Source organism: Carettochelys insculpta, chromosome 9 (assembly GCF_033958435.1).
Source record: "Carettochelys insculpta isolate YL-2023 chromosome 9, ASM3395843v1, whole genome shotgun sequence".
Classification (NCBI taxonomy): Eukaryota; Metazoa; Chordata; order Testudines; family Carettochelyidae; genus Carettochelys; species Carettochelys insculpta.
This window is the reverse complement of record NC_134145.1, coordinates 12,037,856-12,047,346: the sequence shown is the minus strand read 5'-3', so window position 1 is coordinate 12,047,346 and position 9,491 is coordinate 12,037,856. Positions and strand designations below refer to the sequence as shown.

General features: G+C 43.8%; 1 protein-coding gene across 1 annotated transcript; it reads right to left on the bottom strand.

Annotated features, from left to right (window-relative positions):
- Positions 1–905: 905 nt before the first annotated feature.
- Positions 906–9,247, bottom strand: DMRTB1 (DMRT like family B with proline rich C-terminal 1). Its single transcript, XM_075003544.1, has 4 exons — positions 8,830–9,247; positions 6,899–7,131; positions 4,852–4,993; positions 906–1,009 (listed from the first exon to the last, which is right to left on the bottom strand). Exons 1-4 carry the CDS (start codon positions 9,245–9,247, stop codon positions 906–908), a joined length of 897 nt encoding a protein of 298 aa, XP_074859645.1.
- Between the last annotated feature and the right edge of the window lie 244 nt (positions 9,248–9,491).

Below are 9,491 nucleotides of genomic sequence, written 5' to 3'. Positions count from 1 at the left end.
TAGAAAAGTTCAGAACCTTCCCAAAACCTCTTCCACTGCCTCACTGACAAGTGCCCTAAATCCATCACACTTCTAGTCTCCAAAGCACCTGAATTTCACTGTATTGAGCCCCAACTGTGCTCCATGTATCAGCTGCTAAAGCCTGCCTTCCTCTTCACTGTCACCCAATTTTCAGATGCTAAATCCCATCACTTAACTACTTACAAAATACTCAGCACCAACTTTTCTTGGCAGCAAACAGATCTACAAACAATACACTTTTGAACAATGCCTTAAACATAAATGGGCCAGATTGAAACTTTGTGGTCTGCCTCCAACCCTGGGCTATCTTCCACTAGAAGTGCTACAGAAGCGCAACTGTCCCCATGCAGCTGCAGTGCATCTGGCTAAGGCGTTCTGTGTCATCTGCAAAGAACTCTCCCATTAGCATAATAAAACCACCTCTCTGAGTGGCCATAGCTGAGTTGTTAGAAAAGCACTGTCCGCACCAGCACGTATATTGGTGTAATTTACATCACTCAGGTTATATCAACATAACCTGCAGTGTAGCTGAGCCCCAAAAGAAGCCTCGGGGAAGGGACTGTACCTTGGAGTGACAATTCCTCCATTCATTTCCACTTGCTTCAGAAGGGGGCAATTACAAAAGCTTTGCCAAGCTTTGGTAAGGTACAGCTGGTGGGGCAGTGGCAGCTGTAGGGGTGTACAATGCAAAGGAACCAGAACTGTTTTTTTTTAATCACCCTAATGCAACTGTGAAGTGAGGTAGGGGGCTTACTCCCTCTTCTGCCCTGCGTGGTTGCATTGGGGTTAGTGTCATCCTAGCCCACAACTAACTAATGATATTCTTTCTCAAAGATGGTACTGCATGCTCTGCAGCTGTTCCCTCCTCGTACATGTAAATGCATTTAATGTTTAGAACATGTGCCAGGGTCTCCATTGGTTTCTTCCTGAGGAGATGACTGGCTGCATTCACAGATCACCCCAGAATTCCGGCTATCCATGGCAGTAGCTAAAACACAAAAGCAGAATAGAACACTGTAGCATTTTTAAAAATTGCACTTAAGTTTACATTACGCCTAATAGAACTCACAACATGTTCAGCTGTGAATATTCAATACAAAACGACTTTACTTAATCCAAGCCCACTTTTTGCCTTAAACAAGTCAAAGGCACTTAAGATCATGAAACCTGTGACTGTTTAGGTCAAGCTTCATATTTCCAACTTCAGCTGAATCAATTTTGTTGCAGTAATGTCTGGGGAAGTGCTGCAAGACTGTTTTAAAATGGCAAAAGGTGTTCATTTCCCTCTCGGCAAGTATTTGGGGATTTAAGGGCATATCTAAACAGGTTGTAATGCAAGCTGTTTTACAAGCTGAACAACAGTGAGCCTTATCATATGCCCACAGTAATACACTTTTTCAATTCTGAAGGTGCAAAAGCCTTAAATGAATAAACAGATCATAAAAGGGAGGAAGTAAGCAGGAGACCTCGGTACCTAATTCCTAATGTTACTTGCTAGTTTGTATTTAAAGCATGCTCCTTTTCCCACATAAAATGATTCTTTATTGGACTACAGGTACAATAGTAAGCTTACAGCAGTAAACTCCCTAGTGTAGACACTCCCACCCCAATGAGTGGCTCTCCTGCCAACATGGCATGGTCCGTTAAAAGTCGGGGTGGGAACCAACAACACTATTAACAGTTTATGCCCTCTTATACTACTTAGCACAAGCATTAGTGGCCAATCTGGGAAATTTAGGAAGAGTTACAGCATAGAATTTATGTCAAAAGAACGACTGTGGTATTAAATTTTGTAATAACATGGTATGTATTACAAGTTACCATTATAAAACCTGACTGAGAATGAATACAGACCTGCATCATTTTAGCTGCAAAGAGATTTAAGACTGTTTCCAGGACTTGTTACTAAACTAGGAGATACTTTTTCTGCTGTTTGTGGCTGCCTTTGTCTCCGAGTTCCCATCAGGCCAAAGGGACATGTTTCTCCCCGCTTTACTTTTATATATCAGTTTTCTGTTTTTAACTGTGTGACAAGGGAACCCTGTCTCTGTGACCATCCCAATGTACCCGGAGTCCTGCAGATCTTTTGGGATAACTTATCTACCAAAGTAAGTTTGAATTTGATGAGATCCCTATGGGTCTGTTTGCCTTGACTTTCAGTGGGGTTTTCAATTTGTTTCCTTGCTATTTATTAGGTGTTCACCAGATTTAAAACAGGAACAAAATGCATTTTGAAAAATGGATTCAAATGCTGTCTGGTTTCACTGTAGCTCCTTTGATTATTTCTGTATCTCCTCCAGAAATGCTATTTTGTAACCCCCTGCAGAAATAATAGCTCCCTGATTCACAGGTGATATTCCCACTACACCTGAAGCTGAAGTACAGTATGGTTGAGTCAATTTCCCCCTCTCCTCACCCTGACAGAAAATCTAAAATAAGTGGTAAATCAGGCCACAGATTCTTTAAGATAGATACCAGTTAACTCAGAACCAAATTCTACAGTCAGGTAAGTGTTGGTATGTCCCACTGATTTCAGTGTGAACTCCAGGCAGTCAGAGTGCAGAATTTCTAAGCATTTAGGCTGACTTCTACCTAGCACTGGATCAGAAGCAGCGGGATGGAAGCATGAAATGCTGGCTGAGCAGCTTGGTTGAGGGGAAAGTTGCTGCGGGGGACAGCTGTGTCTCCTTTGCTGCTGGAGAAAGATACTGAGGAGAACTGTGGCTGTCCTGAGAGCCTGCACCAACTTCAAGAGAGCTTTCCTGCTCTTGATGCTGAAGAACTGATGCCGTTATCCTTGGCATGATACCCCAGGGAGTCAGAGGATGAACACTGGACACAGGTACATCCAAGGGAGAGAATATGAAGTAGCCCATGGAACCCAGGCAACAGTCTGGTTAAGAATGGGCCAGATACAAAATCAGTGTGTTGTGGGCAGATCCCCACTGCGCCAGTGGCACACCCCTCTGCCACTGTTAGGCCCTCAACAAGGAGAGTTGATTGGTCCCACGACTTCCCTGGCAGTACTCCCTCTCTTTAGTCCCAGAGGCCTATGTTCCTGAGTCACCTCTGCCTAAACCCACACAGACTGGGCTGGAGCTATAGCTCTGCCTGACTGAAGGCCAGAGTCTTGTCTATTTGCAGCCTAGCCCTACTTAAAGGCTGGGGCCCATTGAGAACCACTAGTATTTTCCCCTTTTCTCCTTCATTGAAGGGTATGTCAGACAGAGCAGTGTTACTCCTGAATGAAATATTCTGGAATACCTTATTCTGAAATAGTGCTAGACCCAAAATGCATTTTGAAATAGCAACCAGCTCTTTGGAAATGGAGCGTCTACACACAATAGACCTTATTTCGAAATAACCATTGGCTACCCTATGGCTTATTTCAAAACACGCTGTATTCCCTGCTTGCACAGCCCCTATTTAAAAATACCTGTCTCAAAAGAGGTGCTATTCCTTGTACAATGAAGCTTACCAATTTCAAAATCAGCCAACAGCTATTTTGAAATTACTTTGAAATAGCAGTTCTGTGTTGTGTAGATGCTTACAAAGTTATTTTGAAATAACTTTGCTGTGTAGACCTACCCTTAAAGGTGTGGCCTCCCTCAAAAGCATATGGGGAAGGACGGTCATACTAGCTTACATTCCCCAAACCCAGGAAAAGTTTTTTGAATCCAAATCTCATTCTGTGGGTTCATCTCTGTCTGATTACAGTAAAAATCCTCACAAATTCTCAACTGTTCCACATACGATGACTAGCCAAAATCAACGTTACCTGGTAAAATGGAAGATGTACTTTTCTGTTTACTCCCCACTCCTGCTCAAGAGAGACTGGACTTTTCTCATGAGATGTATGTGTGTAAATGTCTCTCACAAGAACGTGGCATTTAATCAGATTCCAGTTTTTCCCTCATAAGACAAGCACAGAAATATAGAAGTTCACATGCAAATATTTTGAACTAAGCACTTTGTTCTCTTCGTACTGGTAGTTGATTCTTTGAGCAGTTCTTCCCTCTTGTGGCCGCAAATGGGTGTAGTTGAATGGACAACTTGTCACAAACAAAATCATTACAGATGTACCAGCCATGCCTCAAACGTGGAACAACTCAGCATGTGACAAAGGCCCAAAGTGAGGAGGATTAAAAAATTGTGCAAGCAGAAAATTATAAATGGTTGTTGCACAAAGCTTGTTCTCTGGCCTGTTTATGACATGATTCATTATTACCGACGTACATCATTTTCAACTACAAGAATGAGTGGCCACTGTAATTGTGTGAAATCTTTGCAATTTGGGATGAAAATTGAAGCCATTTGAGAGGTTTTAGTACAGACAAAGGTCAAGTCTGTTGTCCTTCCAGGCACACAATTCCTAGTGTTTTTACTGAGCCATGAGATGGTTAGTTAGGCTCTGTCTAGAGTAGGCAATGTAAATCAATTGCAAATACACAATTCTAGCTACAGCAGTTGTGTAACTAGAGTTGACCTATCTGTGCTCGGCTTCCTTGGCTATCCATACTGGCCTCTCTTACTCTTTGCATCTTATGAGGAGTATAGCAGTTGACTGCAACACCGAGAGGTTGACACTTGCGCGTCCCCATTAGACACATGAAATTGAACCTCGGAAGATCAACCCTGAGCGTGTAGATGTAGTCTTAGAGATACAACTGCACAGAATTTGCCAACCAAATTGAAAACAATATAGTTGAAAGCTTTTGTTGTATTTTTGACACCCATGTGCAGCACGCATCCTACATTTCACTATATAAAACAGCTCCCTGAGATCTGATCTGCTTCATGCATGAGATTGCTCACCTTGCACCTACTTACCAGATGCTTCCTGGGGTGTTTCAGTCAGAAGGGGCATGGGTGGTGGAATGTAGTGAATCCCTGGCAAAAAGCCAGGAGGTATAAACTGAGGAAGAGGAGGAGGAGGATAGTAACCTTGAAAATCTCCACTTGCATCTTGCATCTGCACAAATGCATAGAACAAAGCCCCTTCAGTCCACATACTGCCTTAACTACCTCATCAAACCATCACCCTCACTTCCACACCAAATGCAGCAAAATCAGTAGCATTACATACAATGTATTAAATGAAAGTCCATAATTTATTTCATTGGTCAGTAGCATGTTGTGGTTTTGTTTTTTTTTTCCTGTGGGTAAAATCCTGCTACAGGGAAAATCAAAAATTTTACTTGGGCAAAAAGTCATTGAAGTCAATGAGTGTTCACCCTACCTAATAAGTTTTACACTAATCGAGCAATGGAATACCAGTGTTTGAATAAAGGCTTGGTGTTTGGATCCTCGATCACACTGGCTATAAGCCACTGAGGGACCTATTCTCCATCTAGTGGGAGAAGTGCATGGAAGCTTCTCCAGGCTGCAGCAGCAGTAAATCTCAACTTTTTTTTTTGAGGGGGGGGGCGGGGGGGGGAGTGGGGGATCATTTTATGGACTCCAGCGGACTTTGGGAACAGCAGAGGAGATGTCCACTTTTCCCAAAGTCTGCTAAATCGGGGTCTGTAAAATTGAGGGTTTCTGTAATAGTTCTCTCCTTTGTAATGCATGTCAAGCTGTGCTAATGAAAAGCACTATATAAGAACTAGGTATAAATGCATTATTATTATTATTTATACTTTTGTGGTTAACAATACATAAACCATTCCCCCCAGTCTAAATCCATGTACTTTTCACCATTTCGGCTAGGCTTTTTGGTTTTTGTTTATTTGCAATTCTGTCATTGTGAATAATCTAAATTGATTAGGCTGCTTCACTTTTCATGCTTCTTGTCAGTGCCACTTTCTGATTTCCATGCACTAGTTTGCTGCTGCAGAACTGGCTTGCAAACATGCAAGGGGACAGAATTTATTTATTTAAATCTAAATAAAACACTGGTTTAACTGATTTTTTTAAACTTCCCAATCCATTTCTGTTACTGATGAAAATATTTTTATTTCAAAAATACATCCAAAACCAATTTTTTGTAATTTCTCAGGCTAGGTCTACAAAGCAAAGTTATTTCAAAATAGCAGCTGTTATTTCAGAATAGCTTATTTAGAAATTAGGCTGCACTGTACACATACCCTCTGACTGCAGGTTTTTGGTATCATTATAGTAGACACCAAACGTGGTGATATTAAGGAGCATTTAAGCAGGGATTCATCCCTGTCCAGTGTGGTGACGGAAGAGAAGTTATTCTTGCTGTGCTTATTCTGCTGTTGCTAGAGGCTAAAACACAGGTTAGGGCACCTGTGGAAGTCCCCAGATTGCACCTGATCCTGTCCTAGTACCCTGGAGCTTGCAACAGCTGAAAATCACAGTGAAGGAGTATGTCCACCTCCCCCACTGGCTCTGCCCCCTCCCCACTCCAGCCAGCCCCTGATCTGCCCCCATCTGGATCTTTGCTGTGCCAGAGCTTATAGGGGGCAGTCAGCTGTCATGGGAGGCAGTGGTTGGTGTGAGGAGTGAGGGATCTCTGCTATGCTAAGAGGATTTCACTGGGGAACCCAGGAGGTATTTTCTGATACCTATGCTGGCACAATTTGGTCTCATTTTAGAGGTTAATTTTCCCTCTAAATTCCCATCTTTCAGGGTCTCTGCATGCAGAACTGCCACCACAGCCAACAAGAACTGTGAGCAGAAAGGGCCTGCAGGATCTGGCCCACAACCCCAAACCCTTCTGATTTTTTTTCTAGTTCAGCTCAGACTTTTAAAGTTATTTGTTCATGTTTTGATCAGTTTATGTATTAAGAAGCCACTGAAATAATTAGTGTCCAGGCTAACTTTTCATGGCTATGCTAATTGCAAGATTGCACCCTACAGTACAAAGAGCAATGGATTCAGCAGCAATTCAAAATAAAAACAGCTCACTTACTGCAAGAGGAGCCACGCTCCCTGACCCATGGTGGCTAGGGACATGTCTGAAACCTCTTTGAAGCGGGATCCCCGGAGACACTGGTGCTCCTCTGCAGCTTGGCTGATTGATGGCAAAGCCCATGGGGAATGGGTGGTATGGGTACATACCCGAGTACCCAGGATACAGTTTTGGAGGTTCTCTCTCCAGGTATTCTGGGCTGACGGCACATTCTTGAGGCAAAGCAGGATGGGCTATGAAATAATCAGTGAGGAAAAATAAACAAGCAAAATATATTATTACGAACAGCTGGAAGGTTAATAGAAATAGAGGCATGGTGTCAAATTCTACCCTCAGCTACTGTAAATGAAGGCAGAATTTGGACAGTGGGTTTACAGTCTGTTATTATTCAATTATCTTTTTTTAATTGGAAAATTTAGGACTGGGGAGGAAAGGAGGGCACTCAGTAGCGATGGAAGATGGATTGGGAGAGCAAATTTGATTAGAATCTGTCATGTATCCTGAACCAAGTTGTCATACTACCAATTTGCAGACTCTCTGTTACTTCTGTTTGATTTCTAGCTTCCTGTGGTAGCAGCTAGAAAATCACCTTTTTAGACTTACAGATCAAGTGAAATGAAATACTAAAATCAATGAGAGGAGATAAATAAAGAGCTGTGTACCCTTTGACAGCTAGCGTGTCTATTGACTTATTTGCAGCTTTGTTGCTGTGTTGGTCACAGGATATGAGAGAGAGAAGGTAGATGAGGTAGTATCTTTCTGTTGGTGAAAGGGACAAGCTTTTGGTGTCTCGCAGAACTCTTTCTCACATCCCCTGTAAAGCTGGGAAGCATGAAGCTCCACAACATACTGACCTCAACAACTTGATCTCTCTCATTTTTGCGGTTAATTTTTGCACTGTATTTTGCTGCTATTGTGTTCACAAAGTGATCTTCCAAAGTAATGGAATCTCCATCATATATGACTAGATTACCTCCGTCTCAAGTGTTCAAATCACTTCTCTGGTGAGGCCCATAAGAATAAAAATTAAATAATTCTTTTTAGATGAGGTGGGGCTGGAACTATCTAAAGTGACTGCTTCCTCTCCATCTCCCAGATCATCTGGTTGTTCCATATCTTTGAGATAGCGCTCCAAAGGCCCAATTTAATGACTATGAAAAATGGACTAGAGAAGGCACACCCAGCACTCTACTGCAGAGAACACTGTCAGAGGTGACAGCCTAAATGACCATAGGAATTTCCCATCTCTACATTCTATTTTCTATTCTTTAACACAATATAAACTTTTATACCAACTAGTTCTAGCCAAATCTAGTCTGTGCTGCATCAGTCCATGCCAGGAGCTTCTCTGATTTTATGTTGCCACTATAAACTGCCTTTTCTAGACCACTCAACAGAACTTGCTCTTTTTCTGTGTTTTTGGTTTGTTTGTTTGTTTTTGCAGGAGGGCATGCTTTATAGTTATAAATAATAACACAGCTCAGAAGACAGGTATTGCACTGAATGTCCGAGTTCTGTTCCTGTCTGGGACTCACTTCCCTATTAAACAAGGCCTAGTTTCATGAATCCATCTTTGCAACAAGGAAACAAGGAGGAGGTGCCAGTGTGGCTCCTGTAGCTACAAAGTCCATAGATTTAACCTGGAAACTTTGCAAAACCACAAAGAAGTGCAGCATTGCATACGGCACACACCTAAAAACACATCCTCTGAATGGGGAGCAATTTCAATAGCCCTGGGAAACAGGTCACCTGGGACCCAGCGATTTCAGAGGCACTCAACAGGCCAGGAAGATTAATGGACAGACACTGACCACGTTATACCCACTGATAGATGGACAGACACTGAATGACAAACACAGACAGACACAGAGTAGAAGTTAATCGTGTAGAGGCCTATGGGGCAGACACCCCTGTGCTGAGCTGGTCCCTACCAAAGTCCCCGAAGGGCGGTGAGCTGAGAGCAGGCACTGGCTTATGGGTCCTGGTTGTGCTGCTGGCTGCTGTGGTGGTTTTGGCTCCTTCGCACCTGACCACATGGCTGCTGTGGTCAGAGGCGCTGGGACCAGCCGCAGGACCCTTCCGACCTTTACTGTGAATCAGGGTGCAGGGCCCAGGCAGTGACTTCTCCCGGGGTGAGGCATCTGGGTCCTGGCCCTGCATCGCCTTCTGAGCGGCCATGATCTTCTGGCGCTCTGTGATGAGCGCACACTTGTCGCAGGGGCAAAGCTTCCAGCGGCAGTGGCCGGTGTGGCCCTTCACGGGCACCACAAAGCCATGGTTCCGGCAGCGGGAGCACTTAGGGGTGCGCAGAGCAGCCTTTTCGGCCATTGCTGCTGCCTCTTCCTCCATGGCACCCCCAGCCAGGCAGGCATCTGCAGCACCCTTTGCAGCCAGAACATGAAGAAGCTCAGGGCGGGGCAGAGCCAGGGTATGCCCACAACCACTAGTGACAATGTAGCAAAAGGGCCTGCTAGTCTCCTGCAAGAGAGGACTATGAGCTTGTGCACCCCTCCCCTTACTGGGAGCAATCTCAGCTCAGTGCTGCTGGGACTGCAGCAAGTTGGGGGGAGCAGCGGTGCTCTAAGGGTCTGGG

What these genes read in the sequence shown, in the direction of transcription:
- DMRTB1 (XM_075003544.1), bottom strand. Translation starts at nt 9,247, where the DNA reads ATGGAGGAAGAGGCAGCAGCAATGGCCGAAAAGGCTGCTCTGCGCACC. An exon ending in ACCGCCCTTCGGGGACTTTG is followed by an intron (nt 7,132 to 8,829) that starts GTAGGGACCAGC and finishes ATTATTTCATAG; the next exon opens with CCCATCCTGCTTTGCCTCAA. An exon ending in AACACCCCAGGAAGCATCTG is followed by an intron (nt 1,010 to 4,851) that starts GTAAGTAGGTGC and finishes TTTGTGTTTTAG; the next exon opens with CTACTGCCATGGATAGCCGG.